The sequence below is a fragment of the Pelophylax lessonae genome (genome assembly GCF_965119305.1).
Source record: "Pelophylax lessonae genome assembly, chromosome: 10".
Taxonomy (NCBI): Eukaryota; Metazoa; Chordata; class Amphibia; order Anura; family Ranidae; genus Pelophylax; species Pelophylax lessonae.
Window position 1 is genome coordinate 206,800,473 of NC_138777.1, and position 22,916 is coordinate 206,823,388.

The 22,916-nt window shown below is 42.9% G+C and overlaps 1 protein-coding gene across 1 annotated transcript; it reads right to left on the reverse strand.

Moving 5' to 3' along the window:
* Positions 1-19,802: 19,802 nt before the first annotated feature.
* On the reverse strand, positions 19,803-21,798 carry IL17C (interleukin 17C). Its single transcript, XM_082270848.1, has 3 exons — positions 21,772-21,798; positions 20,642-20,964; positions 19,803-20,392 (listed from the first exon to the last, which is right to left on the reverse strand). The coding sequence occupies exons 1-3, from the start codon at positions 21,781-21,783 to the stop codon at positions 20,152-20,154; spliced, it is 576 nt and encodes a 191-aa protein (XP_082126974.1). The 5' UTR covers positions 21,784-21,798; the 3' UTR covers positions 19,803-20,151.
* Between the last annotated feature and the right edge of the window lie 1,118 nt (positions 21,799-22,916).

Here is a 22,916-nt window from a genome sequence, read left to right on the forward strand (position 1 = left end):
GACTGAGCCTTTATAATGCATATCTAAAGAGGCATATCACGGGAAATTATAGGCCTGTCAGTCTGACATCAATAGTATGTAAACTTCTGGAGGGGATGATAAGGGTCTATATCGTAGAGTATGCTAAAGACAACAACATCATCAGCAGTAATCAGCACGGGTTTACAAATGGGCGTTCTTGTCAAACCAATCTCCTAACATTCTACGAGGAGGTGAGCTGTGAGCTAGATAGGGGCAGACCAGTAGATGTGGTGTACTTGGATTTCGCTAAGGCGTTTGATACAGTTCCGCGCAAGCGCTTAATTTATAAATTAAGGTCTGCAGGTATCGACAGCAGGGTTTGCTCTTGGATACGGAACTGGCTGAAAGGGCGTGTCCAAAGGGTGGTAATAAACAGCGCATACTCAGACTGGTCTGAGGTAGTAAGCCGGGTCCCCCAGGGCTCAGTCCTGGGACCAACCTTGTTCAATTTATTCATAAACAGCATTGAGGTTGGGATCAGGAGTTCGATATCAGTTTTTGCGGATGACACAAAATTGGGCAGGGCAATAACTGCACAGCATGAAGCAGATATCCTACAGAATGACCTGGACAAAATAATGGAGTGGGCAACGACATGGCAAATGAGGTTGAACGTGGAGAAGTGTAAGGTTTTGCACTCGGGGACTAAAAACATAAAAGCACAATACACGTTAGGAGGGGAACCCTTGGGGCAATCAAAAATGGAGAAAGATCTGGGAGTCTTGGTTGATGATAGATTAGGCAACAGCATGCAATGTGAAGCGGCAGCTGCCAAAGCCAGCAGAATATTAGCATGCATAAAGAAAGGGATGTATTCCAGAGATAAGTCTATAATTCTTCCACTTTATATAACTCTGGTCCGACCGCATCTGGAGTATTCTGTCCAGTTCTGGTCGCCAGTCCTCAGGAGGGATGAGCTGGAGAGAGTCCAGAGAAGGGCTACTAAACTGATTAGGGGATTGGAGGACCTTAATTATGAAGAGCGTCTGCAATCGATCGATTTATTCTCCCTGGACAAGAGACGCCTGAGGGGGGACATGATAGCAATTTATATATATATCTCTATTTCCAAAAACACATGACTCACCAGACAGCAGCAGTCTGGGTCATTATATATATCATCTGAAGAGGGCCCTATCCTACATTTGAATTATTGGATATGGAAAGATTGGGAGACAAGGATTTCGGGCACTTGAATTTTCATAAAATTGATTTTTATTAAACAAACATTTTAAAAAAAACATCTAATGATACAAGCAGATGAAAAAAATCTACATTGAACATGAGACCAGAACACGGTCAGCAGTATCAGATAATATTTTTGCATGAGGTATTAGACCTTCATATAGTATAGGAATAGTTATGTACAGAACAAGTTGTATTATGCATACATCCAATGTAGTATACTTCAAAGCAGACAAAAGCTGCCGGCAGATACCTCAATACTGAGGGTGCCGGTCAGCGGAGTCGGCCGAAGTTTACAGTAAATATATAGTATACATTACTCATGACAATTTGCTCAACATGTTTCGCCTTCTCGGTGAAAGCTTCGTCTGGAGCTTAGTAATAGTGTTAGTGGGTAATAGTGGGTTTCATATTATACAATAGTAAATCGTCTAATGATTGGTGAAAGGTAATTAGGGGTAAAGAGACACAAACAAAGGGAGGGGGGAGGGGGGGGGGGGCCAGGGCTAAAAAAGAACAAGAAAAAGGAAGAAAAAGAGACAGAAACAGGGGGTGGAAAGATGGTCACACCAGACAAGCCGACACCCATCCCACCATCCACAGATGACAAATAGTAACGACGGCGGAAAAGGGGTTTTTTCTTAAATCTTGAAAAATGTATATTTTACAAGAATGACTTATAAGATTGGGTTTCATTCAAACCCGGTCTAACGGTGGCATTGAGACGCTCAATCCAGATGGTTTCCCTCTGGAGAATTCTTTTGTCCCAATTGCCACCTCGTGGGTCCTGGGGAATCACGTCCAGGACATAAAAACGTGCTTTTTTTGGGTTGAATCTGTGGTAGAGGTCTAGGTGCCTGCTCACGGGCGTGACCATCTTTCCTCCCTCTGATATGTATATATGATCATTTATCCTCTGACGGAGCTCTCTAATTGTTTTCCCAACATAAAACAAAAAAGTTCAGAATATACACTGTACAGGTATGTTCATATCCTATACAGATATGTTTTCTTTATTATGTATATATACTGATGCCTAAAAAATAGTGTTATCTATTTCATACGGTGTGTGTTCCCACATGTGTCCCAATGGCTATCCTCTTGCCTACCCATCGAGCCCCCCTCCCCCTGATGGCTAAAACAATGATATCATATGTGTGTAATGTTTTCTCCTTTACATTGACATTGTATATCACATTTAAAATGCATTATTCTCATTTATGGAATATGTAGTAGACAACACATTCTGTTTCCTAAAAATACTTATGTTTTTATACAGATAAAACAATTACTAAGCTCCAGACGAAGCTTTCACCGAGAAGGCGAAACATGTTGAGCAAATTGTCATGAGTAATGTATACTATATATTTACTGTAAACTTCGGCCGACTCCGCTGACCGGCACCCTCAGTATTGAGGTATCTGCCGGCAGCTTTTGTCTGCTTTGAAGTATACTACATTGGATGTATGCATAATACAACTTGTTCTGTACATAACTATTCCTATACTATATGAAGGTCTAATACCTCATGCAAAAATATTATCTGATACTGCTGACCGTGTTCTGGTCTCATGTTCAATGTAGATTTTTTTCATCTGCTTGTATCATTAGATGTTTTTTTTAAAATGTTTGTTTAATAAAAATCAATTTTATGAAAATTCAAGTGCCCGAAATCCTTGTCTCCCAATCTTTCCATATCCTATATATATATCTCAATGGGGATCTCAGCTTAGAAAAAAAGCTGTTCAGTCGAAGGGATTGCATGAGGACTTGAGGACATACAATGCGATTAGAGGAGAAGCGTTTTAACCTCAGGCAACGTGGGGGGTTCTTTACTGTTAGGGCTACAAGATTGTGGAATTCTCTACCACAAGAGGTGGTTTCTGCGGGAAGTATGGTGGCTTTCAAAAGACTCTTAGACTTACATCTCAAGGATCAGAACATTCAGGGGTATGAGAAATGATTACAGCCACACACACCTACACAGGTTGAACTGGATGGACTATTGTCTTTATTCAACCTCACCTACTATGTAACTATGTAAAAAAAGGATGGAGCTCTTTTCCATTATTTTCACCTGGTGATCCTGCCAGTAACATTCTTCCTGCCCTAGGTTGAAAACCAGTGGTGTATTCTGGTTTTGTGCTGCCTTAGGCATGACTAAAATTTGGCGCCCCCCCCCCCTTCCGACTCCTATGTAAATTTGCATGCATGAACCCCTGAGATCTAACGAGAGGGGGGGTAAGAGAAGGTGGGATAGTGAGAGAGGGGCTAAGTGAGGGAGGGAGAGAGAGGGGGGATGAGAGAGAGAGAGATGGGGGGGTGAGGGAGGGAGGGATGGAGGGAGAAAGAGGGGGGATGAGAGAGGGGGGAGAGAGAGAGAGAGAAAGAGAGGGGGTGAGGAGGGGATGAGAGAGGGGGTGTGAGAGATAGAGGGGGGTGTGAGAGAGAGGGGGGGTGTGAGAGAGGTGAGAGAAAGGAGGGGTGAGAGAGAGAGAGTGAGAGGAGGGGGTGAGAGAGAGAGAGAGGTGGCTCTAGCAACCAGTGGTCAAAAGTGTCTCAGGTGGAGGGGGGGTGGCTTTTTTGCTGCCCCCCCCTGCAAAGTGCCGCCCTAGGCCTGGGCCTTGTTGGCCTAGGCCAAAATACAGCATTGTTAAAAACACTCGTCATTCTGTATCTTTTGAGAAGCAGAGTTGTCACCTTAGAACAGAACTAAAGAACACTCCCCCTTCTCATCTCCATAATACATAAGGGTGAGCCTCTATAGCCCACAAGATTGTGACATCAACCTAATTAATGCTACCCCACATGTCCTGTCCAAAACACTTATGTTAGAGCTGTGTGGTCATCACTGATGTCACAGTATCACATGACTCTGGGGGGGATGTGCTTTGTCATAGTGTTGTTGGGCACTGACTATAAGGCAAATCTGGAAGTAAACCGAAAGAAGCATTTTATACTACCAATTCACTTTTTCCCTTTTATTTCACCTGGCAATCCTGCCATTAACATATTTCCTGTCTTTGGGTGACAATGCTCACTCCCTGCACTGGATCTATTAAGGGGCAGCATTGCCACCCTAGGACAGAACTACAGAACACCTTCCCTCTCCATACCATGGAGTCAACAGATCTAGCTGGGAACAATGTAGCTGATAACAGTACAGCACAGACAAAAAGTACAGGAATTTATCTGCTCTCTGACCCCATGTGATACTCCACATAGGGAACAAAGGACGGGCGTTAGAAGGGGAAGGACACTGCAGCTTGGAGCTATGACCAGAATCACACTGTGTCCTCATTGGAGAGATTTCCCCTCACATCCCGCCCAGCTACCCATTGACACACGATGGCACACAGGGTGTTACCAGGATAGCATGTGAGGAGAAATCTTGCCTTAGGGGTCTGATAGAAAATATAAACTTTCTCCATGGGAATATACACTTTATTAGGTACATCTGTTCAAATGCTTGATAACACAAATTGCTTATCTGATAATCACAGGGCAGCAACTCAATGCATTTAGGCATCTAGGTGTGGTGAAGACGACTTGCTGAAGTTCAAACTGAGCATCAGAATGGGGGGGAAAAGGGTATGTAATAGATGTTGACCATTTTATGGTTGTTGGTGCCAGACAGGCTGGTCTGAGTATTTCAAAAACCGCTGATCTACTGGGATTTTCACACACGACCATCTCTCGGGTTTACAGAGAATGGTCAGAAAAAGAGAAAATATCCAGTGATCGGCAGTTGTGTGGAGGAAAATACCTTGTTGATGTCAGAGGTCAGAGGAGAATGGGCAGACTGGTTCAAAATGATAGAAAGACAACAGTAACTTAAATAACCACTCATTACAACCAAGGTATGCAGAATACCATCTCTGAACACACAACACATTGAAACTTGAAGCAGATGGGCTACAGCAGCAGAAGACCACACCTGTCAGCTAAGAACAGGATACTGAGGCTACAGTTGGCACAGGCTCACCAAAATTGGACAATAGAAGATTGAAAAACGTTGCCTGGTTTGATGAGTCTCAATTTCAGCTGCAACATTCAGATGGTCGGGTCAGAATTTGGTGTAAACAACATGAAAGCACGGATCAATTTTGCCTTGTATCAACGGGTCAGGCTGGTGGTGGTGGTGTAATGGTGTGGAGGATATTTTCTTGGCACACCTTGGGCCCCTTAGTACCAATTGAACATCATTTAAATGCCACAGCCTATCTGAGTATGGTTGCTGACCATGTCCATCCCTTTATGACCTCAGTGTCCCCATCTTCTGATGGCTCCTTCCAGCAGGATAATGCACCATGTCACAAAGCTCCAATCATCTCACCACTGCTTTCTTCAACATGACGATGAGATCCCTGTACTCCAATGGCCTCCAAACTCACCACATCTCATCCAATAGAGCACCTTTGGGATGTGGTGGAACAGGAGATTCCCATCATGGATGTGCAGCCAACAAATCTTCAGCAACTGTGTGATGCTATCATGTCACTATGGAGCAAAATCTCTGAGGAATGTTTCCAACACCTTGTTGAATCAATGCCATGAAGAATGAAGGCCAAAGGGGGTCCAACCTGGTACTAGCAAGGTGTACCTAAAGAAGTGGCCGGTGAGTGTTTGTTTTAGCTGGAGTTGAGTTTTAACACCTAATGCCACACAAGAAGGCAAAGGAAAGTATTTCTGATTCATCAGCCACCAATCAGATACAGAAAAGCAGCAGTCTATGACAATGACATCCTCACATGTCATAGGCGAATGGATCACTTGGACCGCGGCCTATTCTGTCTGTGCTGAGCTACCAGAAGACCACCATTAGCCCCAACACATCTACACATACAGCTTGGCATCATGATGATATTGCCAGCTGAAATGACTGGGCCTGTGCCAACCAAATCCAACACCAATTACTGACCATCCTGGGGCACTCTCCCCTTAGTGGGTGGGAAACCCCAATATGGAAGATGGGGCACGCAATACAGTTTGGGTGGGCATTTCCTCCTAATGAAGCCAGCCAAAATACACCAAAATCAGCAATACAGCCTATTCCAAAATAAAAAACTTCCATAACCATTTTCTTACCAGGACTATGGGGAGAATCGAGCTGAGTCTCCACCCAAATATAGACGAGGCAGATAAAAAAACAAAGCCATAGATCCAGAAAAAGCTTAAGCAATTAAGACTTGATCTCTAAAGTCAGAAGCGCCAATGCTAGTGTCTTCCCCATTGTCTCCACAAGGTGGCAGCACCTCAATAGTAACGTGATAAATGAATACACAGTTTGTTGAAGGTCCTAAACTGAATTCACTCTGAAAAACTCACTGACCACTTTATTAGGTACACCTATTCAATTGCTTGGTAATACAAATTGCTATTTAGCCAATCACATGGCAGCAACTGCAACACATGTAGGCATCTAGATGTGGTGAAGACGACTTGCTGAAATTCAAACGGAGCATCAGAATGGGGAAGAAAGGGGATTTAGATGACTTTGAACGTGGAATGGTTGTTGGTGCCAGACGGGCTGGTCTGAGTATTTCAAAAACTGCTGATCTACTGGGATTTTCAGACACAACCATCTCTCGGGTTTACAGAGAATGGTCCGAAAAAGAGAAAATATCCAGTGAGTGGCAGTTATGTGGAGGCTCCAACTCGCCCGTTTTCTGGGCTAATACGTAAAGGATTGTAAAAAATAGCGTGAGGGTGGGGATCACCACCCAGGATGTACCAGTGCAAAAAAAAAAAAAACATTATTTGACCAGGAGCGGTAATTTGAATTTTAAAAAAGTAAAGTGGTTTTAAATTATCAGCAAATAAATTTCCCTGCTGGCTTCTATTTTAAAACAACAGCAGTCTGTTATGTATTTTGGAGGACCTTTGGAAAATTCTATGTGGTGTTTTTTGTTGTTGTTTTTTTTTTTAAAAGCCAGCAATGAAACGTCATTTGCTGGCACTTTATGCTGTATCATTTTTTTTCTTTGTTAACCACTTGCCGCCTGCCCACCGTCAAATGATGGCGGAGCGGTGCGGCTCTCGTCCTGGGCCGACGTCATACAATGGCGGTCCATTCAAGCAGGGCAGGCGCACGATCGTGTATGAGGCCAGGCTGTGAAAAAGTCTCACACATGTGGTAGTAGAGTAGTAGAATGTGTTTTGGGGTGTAGTTGCAAGTATACATATGCTGCGTGAGAGAAATAACCTGTTAAAACGACAATTTGTATTAAAAAAAAAATCTTTATTCTGCAAAGAATTGTGGGAAAAAATTACAACTTAAAAAAACTCACCATGCCTCTTAGTAAATACCTTGGAATGTCTCCTTTCCAAAAAGGGGTCATTTGGGGGGTATTTGTACTTTTCTGGCTTGTTGGTGTCTCAAGAAATGAGATAGGCCTTCAGTACATCAGGTGTGATCAATTTTCAATGATTAGCAGCACCATAGCTTTTGGACTCTATAACTGTCACAAAGACCAGATAATATACACTTATTTGGCTTATTTTTACTAAAGATAAGTAGCAGTATAAATTTTGGCCAAAATGTGTGAAGAAAAATTACTAATTTGCAAAATTTTATGACAGAAACAAAGAAAAATGCGTTTTTTCACAATATTTTCAGTCTTTTTTTATTTATAGCAAAACCTCAGAAGTGATTAAATACCACCAAAATAAAGCTCTATTTGTGTGGAAAAAAAAAAGGACACCATTTTTTTATGGGTACAGTGTTGCATGACTGAGTAATTGTCATTCAAAATGTGAGAGCACTGAAAGATGAAAATTGGTCTGGGCAGAGAAAGTACCCAGTACTGAAGTGGTTAATGTCACATGTAGCACATCCTACATCTAAAACTTATATACGTAGAATGTATGAGTCTGATATAGATTTTTAGGGGAATCTTTACACAAAAAAAGGCTGAGGTCCCCCCAAAAATCCATACCAAACCCTTAATCCAAATTGATGAGAACAAAGGCTCCTTCCCCACAACCCTGGCTCACTGGCTGCAGAGGTCTGCGGGGGAAGGGGAAGCTTGTCGGAATTATGTCATTGTCCGAATATGGCCAGTGATCATATTTGGGCAATGACACTCTCCGCCACTTTGCCTTTGCATATGTGCCCAGGGATTCCTTAGCAGTGGCGGCCGGTGTGTTGGGGGCGCAGGGGCGCCGCCCCCCCATCCATGCGTCCGGCCCCCTAATCTGCATGCAGGGGCGCCGGACGCATGGATTTCAATGGGGCTTTTTTTTTTTGCATCACCTGATTAGAGCCAGAGGCTCTAATAGGGCAATGGAAAGGGTGGACCCGGGGCGCAGAGCAGTGCGCCCCGACTCCACCCATTGTGTGACAATAGCGAATGAAAATTCGCTATTGTCACATGGATCCTCCTCCCGGCCAATCAGGGAGCGGGTCTAATACCTGATTCCTGATTGGACGCAAGGCAAACCCCAAGCCATTGGCCGAGGAGGAGGCGGGAGCGGGAGTACCAGAGGAGACGCCCCGGGGGACTGAGAAGAAGCCGCGCCGCCGCTGCTGCTGATGATCCAGGTAAGTGCACTGCATTAAAGGGGGCAGGCACGCTGGTCTCTGCATTGAAGGGGGCATGCACGCTGGTCTCTGCATTGAAGGGGGCATGTACGCTGGTCACTGCATTGAAGGGGGCATGCATGCTGGTCACTGCATTGAAAGGGGGCATGCACGCTGGTCACTGCATTGAAAGGGGGCATGCACGCTGGTCACTGCATTGAAGGGGGCATGTACGCTGGTCACGCCCTTGATCAGAAAGGCTAGGGGACGATTTCAAAACAAAATAAAGCATGGAGACACGGATGGAGGGGGGTGTTTGCTTTTAATGTTAACTGGTTGCTGACCGCCCGCCATATAACGGCGGCAGGCAGCCACTCCCAGGCAAATCGCCGTAGGTGTACGTCACTCGCGTACACGAGGCTAGGGGGCGAGCTCCTGGCAGTACTCTCAGAAATTGGGTACAAACAAGGAGCCTCTCATGGTGTAGTATGTCAGAAAATGTATTTAAATAAAATAGCAATAACTCACATTTAAAATCACTGCCAGCAGTAAGGTAAAACGAGTGTAGGTAATGTGCGTCTCTTCCTCATACCTACGTCACTTCCGGGGGTCCTACGCGTTGCGTCACGTGACCTCGTGACTTCTTCCTGGATATCGGAGGGAGTGTGAGGGAATGCTTTTAACTGGTGCGGGCGGCGCTAGAGGGACCTAGTGCGAGTGTCTAACGGCGCCATATTTGCGGAGCAAAACCATAGAGGGAGAATAATAACATATAAAGTGAATGTGACAAACTTAGGTGGATTTTGATGTAGATATATGTTCGTCATCCACCATGGTGACTGAAAAAAACGAATCAGGGGACTAATGTTCTATAATGATTCCGGGCATAAGCCTCCGCCATATTGTTGTAGCCGGTCTATTCTTATGTCTGCAAGGGATGCAGTGCGGAGCAACAAACCTGTATACCTGTATGTATTGCATACAACTGTATCTACAGATTAGAATTTCGCCCAGTGTGACCAAATATGATGGAAAGCAGAGGGAATGTAATAGAGTATGTGTAAATAGACATATTAACCATTTCAGTATCTATTGGTATAGCTGTTTCAATCGCTTGTAACAATAGGAGGCTCAACAATATAGACCACCAGGAACACCAAGAGATCATAGACCTCAATGGAGGACACCCAACAGATCAAGAAATGAGAACTATTACTACCCACAAGAACATATGCCACAATGGGATAGAACACCACGTAGTGGGTGGGAAAAGCCAGCATACTGGAAGAATAACCATAAACCACAAAACAATTGGAACAGACATAATAACTGGCCCAGAGAAAGAAGAGGACCACCCCAAGATCACTATTACCACCGAGCTCCTGAGTATCATAACAACAGACCACAACAAGAATATCATCATCGAGCACCAGAATACTATAATAAAGGACCACCACACGACCACTATTACTACAGAGCACCTGAACACTACCAAAACAGACCGCGAGAGAGAAGTCCGATACCAACACACAACACATATGCCCCTCTCAGAGATCTACGAGAAGAAAAAAATAGCAACTATTACACATCACAAGGATATCAACAAGACTCCAGGCGTGATTTTTTTAGGGAGAAGAACAGACAACCACTCTCCGAGAAGAAAAGAAGAAACAAGAGCTCAAAGACGAAGCATGGAAAGAAGAGAGGATGTAGATCAGGAAAGAGAAAACAAAATAAAACGAGAGTAATAGGCGAAGGAATATTCAACCTCAGCGGCAAAGACCTGACTAAGGATGAACTAGCTGTTCTAGACAAAGGCTTGAAATACGCACCAACAAAAAATCTTAACAAATTTGACACCTACATAGGGATCCAAAAATATGTGAAAAAATTAAACATCAAGAAGTATATTCTGAGCAATCCTTCAAGATGCATGGAAACAAATACCACGACAGAAGAAGTAATACATAGCAAGTTACGCAACCAATCGCTTTTTAATCCAGCAATAAATGATATCAAACATATAGAAGTATTTAGAAAACTAGTGACCACGGAAGTAAGTGACTTAAAAGTAAAGAAAATCCACGAGCCAGGACATATCAAGGCAGGCATTAAGAAGATCACTGAAAGAAGAAATATCGTTATCAGACCTGCCGATAAGGGAGGAGGCATAGCAGTATTATCAAAAGAACAATATAAAGAAATGATGGACCAACTTTTAATGGATGAACACAAGTATTGCAAATTGTTAAGCAATCCATTGCATAAATACAAGAAAGAACTAGAAAAAGTGGTACAATTAGGAATTAAGAAAAACATCCTGAACAAAAAGGAAGCAAAATATCTTGTTCCTGAAGCTTGCCATACACCCATAACATATGCACTACCAAAATTACACAAGAATAAAGAGAAACCTCCACCTAGACCTATTGTTAATGGAATTGACTCCCTCACGGCCAGACTAGGACAATATGTTGACTTTTATCTGCAACCACTGGAACAACAGACCAAATCCTACCTCAAAGACACGAAACACATCCTACAACTTTTGGAAGAGAAAAAAGAAGAAGGCCCATTCATAATGGCAACCATAGACGTATCATCACTTTATACCATTATTGAACATCACCAAGCAGTTGAAGCAACAAAATGGGCCCTTAGACCTCTATCTACACTTCCATTCAAACAGTGCAGGTATCTCGTCAAATGTCTCGACTTCTGTCTAAAAAATTGTTACTTCTGGTACAGCAACGTTTACTACCTACAGAAAACCGGAGTAGCCATGGGAGCCAAATTTGCGCCAAGTGTTGCAAATCTTTTTATGTCCCAATGGGAAGAAGACAGCATATACCAAAATCGACCAAAGGAACTTACACTTTACAAGAGGTACATAGATGACATAGTCGTTCTATGGAAAGGAGACAAAACTAAACTTATAGATTTCATCAACACCCTCAACCAGAATGATAGGAACATAACACTTACAAGTGACATTTTTGGTTTGTGCTGCTCAGATGCAGTGTAGTTCCACTTTAAATCCCTTCTCTGCTAGTGCACCATGTGTCAGTGTTTTAATTTTCCTTGCTTGCTGTCAGGTACTGCATGCCGCTTTTTCCTTCTCCTGCTCCTGCTCCTTCTCCACCCTGAGCCCTGCTGTCTTACATCTTCTTCCCTTTTTCCTGTAGCCAATCCTTGTATCTCTGGCATTCCCTGTGACCTGTGCTCCACATCTTCTATTTATTTTGTAAATAATTTGTTTGTTAGGTTTCTGTTACTTAGTTGGGCATTTTGGTTATATGGTTGCAGCTCACTTGTATTTTTTATGTTCACTGGTCTGTCATGTCCTTTTCTTTACTATTAATACATTCACTTCACTATATATTGTTGTCAGGACCCAGACTTGAACCTGGGACCTCTGCTATCTCTGGCAATGACTCTGCTTGCTGAGCCACCTGGAATGCTGGACAGTTCCCTGGACAAATCCTTGAATGATCCTGCCATGAATCCTCATTGCCTTGAACCCCTTGTTCCTCCCATGATTTTCCTGGATTTAAGCCATGTCTCTGCACTTCCTGGTTGCCAGAATATTGTGCCTTCACCAGCCAATATCTTGCTTGTCTCTACTGCTGCCGTCTGTATCTTCCTTATCATCCGTTATCGACATTTGGCTTGTTCCTCGTCTTCACTTCTGCTTATTTCCAACCTGCAACTACTCATTACCGACCTTTGGCTACTCCTTGAATACACTTCTGTTTGATCCCTGTCTGCTATATCTGCTACTGGACCCTGGCTTGCTCACCTCCCGGTGGGGCTATTCTGAGGACCGCGACCTGATGCAAACACGCAGCAAAATCCATCTCCACCATCAGGAGCTCTGATGAACGTCGGTTAGTACTTGGATTTCGCAACCTCAGGTGAGCCTGTGTCATCTGCCAAGGTGACCTACCTGTGTTCCTATCCTGCTGGTTCTCGTGTGAGCTTCCTCTGCTACAGCTACTAGCCTCCGAGCCTGACTCCAGACCGTGCCAATAGTTTGGTCTCAGTTTCTTTGTGTAGCAGATCTGGTCATTTCTGGTGCTGAATCCTGACACGCATGATCTGTGACGTAACGCGTAAGGGTGAAGCCAGTGACATCAGCACACATAACTGGAAGTCGCCAGGCAACAGGGAGAGCGGTTTTGACCACAGAATCTACTGTTTTTAAGAGGAGAGACACATTTTATGATCGATGTGCGCTGGATTTGTGTACTGATAAATGTGAGTGCTGTATTTAACCTTCCTTTTAATAAAGAGATAATTTATGGAAAGCACTGTGATTCCCATATGTTTATTTCAAGGCCCCTATGGGGAGGAAGGCTCTTCTTAGTTCACCTGTGTATACAACAGAACACTTCCCCCCATGTTACTATAATGAGGAAAGGGAGAGGTGTTCTGTAGTCCTGTTTTAACAGCTTCAACTCTTCTGGGAAGGCTGTCCACAAGGTTTAGGAGTTTATCTTTGGGAATGTTTGACTATTCTTCCAGAAGTGCATTTGTGAGGTCAGGCACAGATGTTGGACAAGAAGGCCTGGCTCTCAGTCTCCACTCTAATTCATCCCAAAGATGTTCTATCAAGTTGAGCTTAGGACTCTGTGCAGGCCAGTAAATTCCTCCACCCCAAACTCGCTCACCCATGTCTTTATGGACCTTACTTTGTGCACTGGGGCGCAGTCATGTTGGAACAGGAAGGGGCCATCCCCAAACTGTTCCCACAAAGTTGGGAAAATTAAATTGTCCAAAATGTCTTGGTATGCTGACGCTTTAAGAGTTCCCTTCACTGGAACAAAGGGGCCAAGCCCAACCCCTAAAAAAAACAACCCCACACCATAATCCCCCCTCCACCAAATGATTTGGACCAGTGCACGAAGCAAGGCCCATAAAGACATGGATGAGTGAGTTTGGGAGTCCTGACCTCAACCTGATAGAGCACCTTTGGGATGAATTAGAGCAGAGACTGCAAGCCAGGCCTTCTCTCCAACATCAGTGCCTGACCTTACAAATGCGCTTCTGGAAGAATGGTCAAACATTCCCATAGACACACTCCTAAATCTTGTGGACAGCCTTCCCAGAAGAGTTGAAGCTTTTATAGCTGCAAAGGGTGGGCCAACTCAATATTGAACCCTACGGACTAAGAATGGGATGCCATTAAAGTTCATGTGTGTGTAAAGTCAGGCGTCCCAATATTTTTAGTAATATAGTGTATATATAAGTGTATATATAAACCATCATTACATAGGAAGCAGTATGACACACACTCTCTATTGCTACATAATAGATAGTTTCCACTGTGAGGTAAAATAGGTGTTTTCTCATCTCATCACCGTCTCATTCTTACAGCAGAATTATATTCTTAGAATTTCATTTGACAAAAGCAGATCTGAAAAGTGTGGAAAATGTAAAACTATGCAGAGGGACAGGATTTTATGGTGTAGTATAGATATAGAGAACATGATAAGCAAATGTATAGTATTACACCTGCCGGGGTGAGGAATGGGAAGAATTTTACAGTAGATTGGATCTAAAAAAAGGAACGCTTCTTACTTTCCAGTCTCACCTTAGGTGTGAAAAAAACAACAGCCCACGCAGCTGCTATGAGGCCTGGGAGTGGAAGGGAGACCCAATATGGAATTTAGTTGAGGCAATTTAAAGAGAAAATCTGAATACAGCTGAAGATAACACATACCGATCATTGTATTACTAAGGATTGCAGAGGTTGCTGTAGACACTGATCCTGTATTCTCTGACATCAGACGTATAGGAGAAGACTTCAGAATGGTTGTCACCATTCACAGATCTCCTTTGCAGGCCATCTACGAGGATGGCCTTGTTTAGCTGTCTTCGCAATTAGAAGAAGGCAACCGCACACCAACTTGAGAGTGATAGTAAATGATAAAAACTTTTTATTGAAAATCCATAAAATCCAAAACGACAAACCAGGGACAGGAGGGCAAAAAACAGTTGACGCGTTTCACGAAACTATGTTCGCTTAATCATAACCGGTTATGTCTAAGCGAACATAGTTTCGTGAAACGCGTCAACTGTTTTTTGCCCTCCTGTCCCTGGTTTGTCGTTTTGGATTTTATGGATTTTCAATAAAAGGTTTTTATCATTTACTATCACTCTCAAGTTGGTGTGCGGTTGCCTTCTTCTAATTGTACAGCTGTCGGTAATACGGACCTAACCTGTACCCTTCTGATTGTGAGGACATTTCAACACCAGAGCAGTCTCTGTGCTCTCATATCTATTTGGTAGCTGTCTTCGCAGTTTAGATTTATTACTCTCAGAGCTTTCGGGCAGTCCGGCCAACACTGAAATTTCTTTATTTTCAATACTACGCCACCTCTTCCAGCACTTGCTTGCCGTGGCAGTGGGAGGACGTGAACTGAGATGATGAAAAGGACTGGGAGCTACTGGGGGACACAGCCATTTCCTGAAAAATAAAGGTTAAAAGTTAATTCCTTGCACTGCTGCTCTTCCATTACCTCCTCTATACTCAGCTCTACTCTCCTGCTACCTGTCCCTGATGAAGACTTTATCTTAAGATCAATGAAAGAAGGGAGAAAATCAATGGGGTCCATTTAAAATTTGCTTTGGGGCCTCATGATCTGTAGATTGATCCAGCCATATTCTTGCTTTGACTTCTACCAATATGCCTAGGAATGCTAAAAGATTGGCCTTACATGTGTGTTAACATCTTCAAGATGTCTGATCACCTCTCATTTGCAACAGGTACAAGGACCATCCACACTCGAGCTCCACTCTCGTGTTCGAGAAATTAAACTCATGGAAGCTCTCACAGCCCAACTAAATAATACGCTTCTTAGCCATGAACAGGTTTGAGGCCCATGGACCCGTTTTTAAGGCCCCTACCTAGAATGTCTCACATCTGTCATCCTGTCCCTCCCAAGGTCCCCCCTGCTACCTTCTGCTTATCTTCACTCCTTTACCCCACTTATGTTTTCCTATCCCTTTTACTTTTTACAAAACTGCAAAAAAGTATTTGCCCCCTTCCTGTTTTTGTTTTGCATATTTGTTAAACTTAAATGATTCAGATCATCAACCAAATTTTATTATACATAGATAACCCGAATAAATACAAAATGCAGTTTTAAAAGCTGGTTTAATTTATTGAGGATAAAAGCTGTTTAAACCTATCTGGCCCTATGTGAAAAAGTAAATGCCCCCCCCTCTCTAATCATGAATGATTTGTGATTACATTTTTTTTTTTAAAAGCCGAGTTAAATTTCACTTCCCACACCCACACCTAAATCCTGCCAGACTTGTTGAACCAAGAAATTACTTATATAGAAGATGTCTGAAGCACGCCAAAAGATCTCAAAAAGCAACACGTCATGACGTGATCTAAAGAAACTCAAGAACAGTTGAGAAACATAGTAATTGACATGTATCAGTCTGGAAAGGGTCACAAAGCCATTTCTAAGGTTTTGAGACGACAGCAAACCATGGTGAGAGCCATTATCCACAAATGGAGAAATCTTGGAACAGTGGAGAACCTTCCCAGGTGTGGTCGGCCGGCCGGCCGGCCGACCAAAATTGTTCCAAGAGCATGACGACGACTAATCCAGGAGGTCAAAAAAGAACCCAGAACAATATCTAAAGAGCTGCAGGCCTCACTTGCTTCAGGTAAGGTCAGTGTTCACGATTCAACAATACGAAAAAGACTGGGCAAAAATGGCGCCCATGGGAAAGTGCTAAGGTGAAAGCCACTGCTGACCAAAAAGAACACAAAGACTCATCTTACATTTGCCAAAAACCATCTTGATTATCCCAAAGACTTTTTGGCAAAAATTCTGTGGACTGTTAAGACAAAAGTTAAATTTTTTTGAAGGTGAGCGTCCTATTACAGTGCCTTGAAAAAGTATTCATACCCCTTGAAATTTTCCACATTTTGTCATGTTACAAAATTTACATGTTACAAAAGTTACATGTTTGTGAAGTGGAAGGAAAATGATAAATGGTTTTCAAAATTATTTACAAATAAATATGTGAAAAGTGTGGCGTGCATTTGTATTCACCCCCGCACCCTGAGTCAATACTTTGTAGAACCACCTTTCCCTGCAATTACAGCTGCAAGTCTTTTTGGGGATGTCTACCAGCTTTGCACATGTAAACAGTGGCGGCCGGTTTGTTAGGGGCGCAGGGGCGCAGCCCCCCCATCCATGCGTCCGGCCCCCTAATCTACATGCAGGGGCGCCCAACGCATGGAGTTCAATGGGGATTTTTTTTTTTTTTGCATCACCTGATTAGAGCCAGAGGCTCTAAATAGGGCGATGCAAAGGGTGGACCCGGGGCGCAGAGCAGTGCGTCACGAGCCCACCCATTGTGTGACAATAGCGAATGAAAATTCACTATTGTCACACCGATCCTCCTCCTGGCCAATCAGGAAGCGTCCGATACGCGCTTCCTGATTGGCCGCAAGGCAAACCCCATGCCATTGGCCGAGGAGGATGGCGGGAGCGGAAGGACTGGAGGAGACGCGCCGCTGGGACCGAGGAGAAGAAGCCGTTCGGGGGACTGAGGAGAAGCCGATCGCCACCGCTGCTGCTCCAGGTAAGTAAGGGGGCATGCACGCTGATCTCTGCATTGGGGGAATGTATGCTGGTCACTACATTGGGGGCACGTATGCTGGTCACTACATTGGGGGCATGTATGCTGGTCACTACATTGGGGGCATGTATGCTGGTCACTGCATTGGGGGCATGTATGCTGGTCACTGCATTGGGGGCATGTATGCTGGTCACTGCATTGGGGGCATGTACGCTGGTCACTACATTGGGGGCATGTACGCTGGTCACTACATTGGGGGCACGTATGCTGGTCACTACATTGGGGGCACGTATGCTGGTCACTACATTGGGGGCATGTATGCTGGTCACTGCATTGGGGGCATGTACGCTGGTCACTGCATTGGGGGCATGTATGCTGGTCACTACATTGGGGGCATTTATGCTGGTCACTACATTGGGGGCATTTATGCTTGTCACTACATTGGGGGCATGTATGCTGTTCACTACATTGGGGGCATGTATGCTGTTCACTACATTGGGGGCATGTATGCTGGTCACTACATTGGGGGCATGTATGCTGGTCAGTACATTGGGGGCACGTATGCTTGTCACTACATTGGGGGCACGTATGCTGGTCATTGCATTGGGGGCATGTATGCTGGTCACTGCATTGGGGGCATGTACGCTGGTCACTGCATTGGGGGCATGTACGCTGGTCACTGCATTGGGGGCATGTACGCTGGTCACTGCATTGGGGGTATGTATGCTGATCTCTGCATTGAAGGGGGCATGTACGCTGGTCACTGCATTGAAGGGGGCATGTACGCTGGTCACTGCATTAAAGGGGGCATGTACACTGGTCACTGCATTGAAAGGGGGCACGCTGGTCACTGTGCATTAATAGGGGGCACGCTGGTCACTGTGCATTGAAAGGGGGCATGCTGGTCTCTCTGCATTGAAAGGGGCACGCTGGTCTCTGCATTGAAAGGGGACACACTATACCTTAATTACTGAAGGCCCCTTTCACACTTTTGCAACCTCAAAGTTGTTAGGTGTAGGGGGCAATTTCTTTTTCACACAGGGCCAGGCAGGTTTAGACAGCTTTTTTCCCTTAATAAATGAAGTCATCATTTCAAAACTGCATTTTGTATTAACTTGGGTTATCGTTATCTTTGTGTAATATTAACATTTGTTTGATGATTTAAATCATTTATGTGCGACAAATATGCAAAAAAAAAAAATCAGGAAGGGGGCAAATACTTTTTCACAGCACTGTATCTTTCTTCCTTTTTCCATAAATGTATCTTTTCGTTGGTTTATATAAGATATGACTTTTGGATATGTCACAAAAACGTAATCACAAGCTACTGCTCCCTGTGTTGTCACTTTATAATTACTGTACATGTTTCTCTTATATTTGGCAGGTCTTTAGATGATTTCTGCATTCATATAGTTTCCTCAACTGTGTCTTCTTTTTGTTGGATATTTTATCTCTAACTTTAACTAGTGTGACTTCTTCCTATTCTCTTTCTCCTGGAATTGCTGAATATTTGCATCTTTGCTTGCCTATTGTAGACTGTGAAGATTGTAACAAAAAAGCCATATTATAATGTATTTCTGGAAAATAATCTAATAAATAAAATTTTCTATTTCTGCCAATACATACAACCTTAGTCATAGCTAATTGAGCCATTGTTCAAGTTTGGTCTAAATTGCCGCTATTGACATGGATGAATAAGACCCTCACTTTTCCTTCATGTTTTAAACAAAGTGCGAGTTCAGATGATTAAATATAAAAAAAATAATAAATAAAAATAAGGAAAAAAATTCCCAAATAATCAAAATAGCTTTTTTTTTTTTCTTTTCAAGAAAACTTTATTTTTTATTTTCTTCTGGCTGGTAACAAACATCAAACCTCTGGGCCCATACAGAACAAAGAATGATGCCCAATTAAAACATTACAATCAATTCACAACCACATAAAGGTAGATATTCAAACCCCAAACCAAAACATTCAGTACATAAAAATAAAACAATCTCATTAGTGCACAGCGTCATCGGAAATAACACAAAATAATAAATAATATAAACCATATTACATATCCAATGGATTTAAATATTTAAATATTACTTAAATAAATATTAATTTGCTTATTAACAACAATTTTTTATATACATATAATTTCACATATACAAAAATTCCAGACAATTATGTATATATATACAGTTTATATAAAAGTTTTTCTTTTTACTGGTATTAAGTGCTATATTATAGCACTCTTAGTCTTTGATTAGAGATCAGCTTGTTTAGAATCAGGCTTGGTGGATCTGTAGTGTTGGGACTATTGGAAGGATCTGTGGAGGGAAGGAGAGTTCAAGGAGTTGATTGCTCTGCTCGGCCTGAACAGACCCATCCGCCATACAAAAAGACATCAAGGCTCAACTCACAAAGCTCAGTCCAAATTATATTTGAAAATTACAGTCAAAGTCGAGGCTGAACCCATTATCTTACTACATTAAATCGACAAAACTTCCACACTGTACAATTTAACCCCCCCCTCCCCCAAAATATAAAGCATTTATCACATTATACAAGGAAATAATTCTGGTCAATACCCCAAGAAGTCTACGTTTCATGATTCTGTGGACCAACCAGTGATCCATTTTGAGAATCAAGAAATGAAAACTGCGGTGGCCCCGACACAGGACGAACATCGACACTATGGAAGTGGAAGGGCCATCGCTGAAAGTTTAGGATAAACCATGAAATGTTTTAAAACAAACGTACAAACTTTGGGTGACATAGTCACAACGTTGGGTCTAGTAATTGGAGGCGCTCCATAGGAGAGATCTTCTCTAATTGTAAAGGGGTACAGCACAGGTGCAGGCCACGGGGACGCTCAGATACTCTATCCTGAACGTGTACTTGCTTTGGTCTCGTGGGCAGGTATCCTTCCGCAGCACCAACATGCTCTGGTTAATAGGGACAGAGTTTAGGGCACTGGTCTCCTTGCCGGTAGTGGTGCTGATGCAGTGGTCGCACAGGCAATGGGCAAAGGCCAACTTTTGTGGGAAGCGGTCCTCATCCACATTAATCCTGCAGAGATTAAGAAAAGTTGTGGTTAGAAAAACAAATCTACATTTTAACATCAGCCCTACACAAGAACTTTGTGATCGAGATGTTGCTTGGTGTCAGTCTGCAAGAACCAGTGGAGAACATTAATCTTCTTGGCTATTGGAAATCCAAAAAGTTGGCTTTACGTTAAAGCTCTAAAAAGCCTCAGTTGGCCTGCTGGGATTTTACAACTTCGATGTCACAATGTAATGTGTGAGGATTGTTTCCTACCTGTAGGTCCAGGGTGAGATGGAGCGCTCGGATATGTCGTGGCTTCTTGAAATAACTTCAAAGTTTGGGCAGCTGCCTTCTGGGTTCCTCTTTCGCCTTTTCCTCCTTTCAGAATTCTCCAGCTTCTCCACCAGCTTCACAGAGCTGTACTTATTCCAGTCCATCCGGTGACCAACAAACTTCTGCACCACATTTTCGCTCGATTCCGCCAGCTCCTGGTTGCTGAAACAATGCTCATGCTCATGGGGCTTCCTGTGTAGTCTTCCATGAAATTTGGCATAGCAGTGACTGGCCCAGAAAACTGCCAACAACAGTAAAAACCACTGCAAGGGAAAAGAAAAGAAAGTCAATAAATGTTTTGAATAGTCACTAAACTGATTAAAATTCCTCAAAAATTTACAATTACTTTAAGCCAGCCTTACTCAACCAGAGGTTGCTTGGGGTTTCTTGATCTATGAGCAAATTTTTCCTCTACAATAAATGACCACTCACAGAAATTTTTATCTCCCAGTAAAGGTGAGGGATTCTTCCCAATGGCTACAAGCGTGAACATATAGTAATTATTGGCAGGGGATCACTAAGACCGAAGGCAATTTCAAGGGTCGCCCATGTTATTAAGCCTGAGAAAGACTCATTTAAATATACATTAATATTTTGTCTATATTTACTATGTTCAGCAGTCTACATCCAATACCGATTCTACATTTCATGCTGCGTTATGAGACATCACAATAAGCCTTAATAAAAATTGGTTAAGCAAAGTCAGTATAGTTAATAAAATACCTGAAAAAATGCTGAATATTGCATAAAAAAAGATTAAAATAATTAATTCCAGCAATCTTTTATAGCTGATGATTTAAAATGTATCCCATAAACAAGTAATTCACTCAATTATTTCAAAGTGCAGTACCCCTAGTAGACTGTAGACGGTGTAGTGAAATTTGACACCAGTCCAGTCAAAGCATCATTTTTTCCTCTTCCTCTGCTGGGGCCCCTAAAATCCATTACAGTGCCCTGAGCTATCTGACAGTAGAGTCTCTTTGCAAGGAATTTTAAGAAAAAAAAATAATAATTGGATTTGTGAACAGCAATAGGTAACAGCAGATGAGCCGAGATGAGCGGATACTTACCAGTGTATGCATGGCTGACAATGGATGGTTCTGCTCAATGGAAGGTTCTCTGTTGTAATCCAAGAGAGGATGTTGAAGCCTTGTTGAGTCTGTGTTGTTGTCCTGGCTTTGAGCATTTTATAAAGCTGTACCTGAAACGTTCTTCCCCTCCATGGAAAACCCAGGTGTAGATGGCACTGCCTCCTCCTACGTAGGGGGAAGTGCCATTTTACAATTGTTCCACTTCCTTGTTGCAGGTAAAGTTGCGAGAGAAGAATTTCACTCATTCATTCCAATCTATTTTTATTTTTCCAGCATGTATGCAAAGCTGCGCCGTTCCCTGCAGGGGGAGCAGTGCTCCATCACACCTTGCCAGCCTTAGGCACCTTGCTGAGAATTTCCGTGCAGAATTTGTTTGATTTTTGGATTTAAAATCTAAAAATATAAAAAGTGACGGTGATATTAAAGATACATTTTAGGTACAATGTATTCCAAATTTTTTTTATTAAGCCTTTATGGGTGCTATCGCTTTATTTTATGAAGTCCAATTTTCAGCTTGATAACTTGGAACAGGGTCAGTAGGCGCTGGAGCTTTTCTTGCCTAAAATTTTCAGAATGAATTGTATGATTGGCTTTGTTGTAGCCATGACCGTTTGTATCATTTTAACAGTATAGTATCGTTTGCTGTAATAGTATACATTTCCCCAAAGTTTGCGGTTAGGTTGGAAACTGGAGTCAATTGGTTGGCAATAGGGATCTTCTGGCTTGAGGATTTCAAAATATGTATTAAAAAATTATTTCACATGCCCCTCGACTCCTACCCTGACCCCTAGGCTTCCTCTTGTTTACTCTAAATCAGGGGTCCCCAAACTTTGTAAACAGTTTACTGACGTTCAGGGGGGCAGGACTTTTGGCCAGCGGGAGTAGAAAATGTCCTGGCACCATTGGGAGTAAACAATGTTTCACCTCTAGTATTAGGTGGAGGAATAGTGCCCCATTTTTGGTGTCAGTGGAAGGAATACTGCACCATTGTTTCTGTCAGTGAAGAATTGTTGCCCTGTTGTTATGCCTAGTACACAAGGGTTGAATGTTGGGAGACATCAGCCGGTTCAATAAAAACTGTCCAACATTTGACCTGTGTGTATGTCAGCCGGTCCGACAGTTTG

Coding starts and splice junctions, on each gene's coding strand:
- IL17C (XM_082270848.1), bottom strand. Junction 20,393..20,641: donor ATCTCACCCTGGACCTACAG/GTAGGAAACAAT, acceptor TAATCTCTGCAG/GATTAATGTGGATGAGGACC.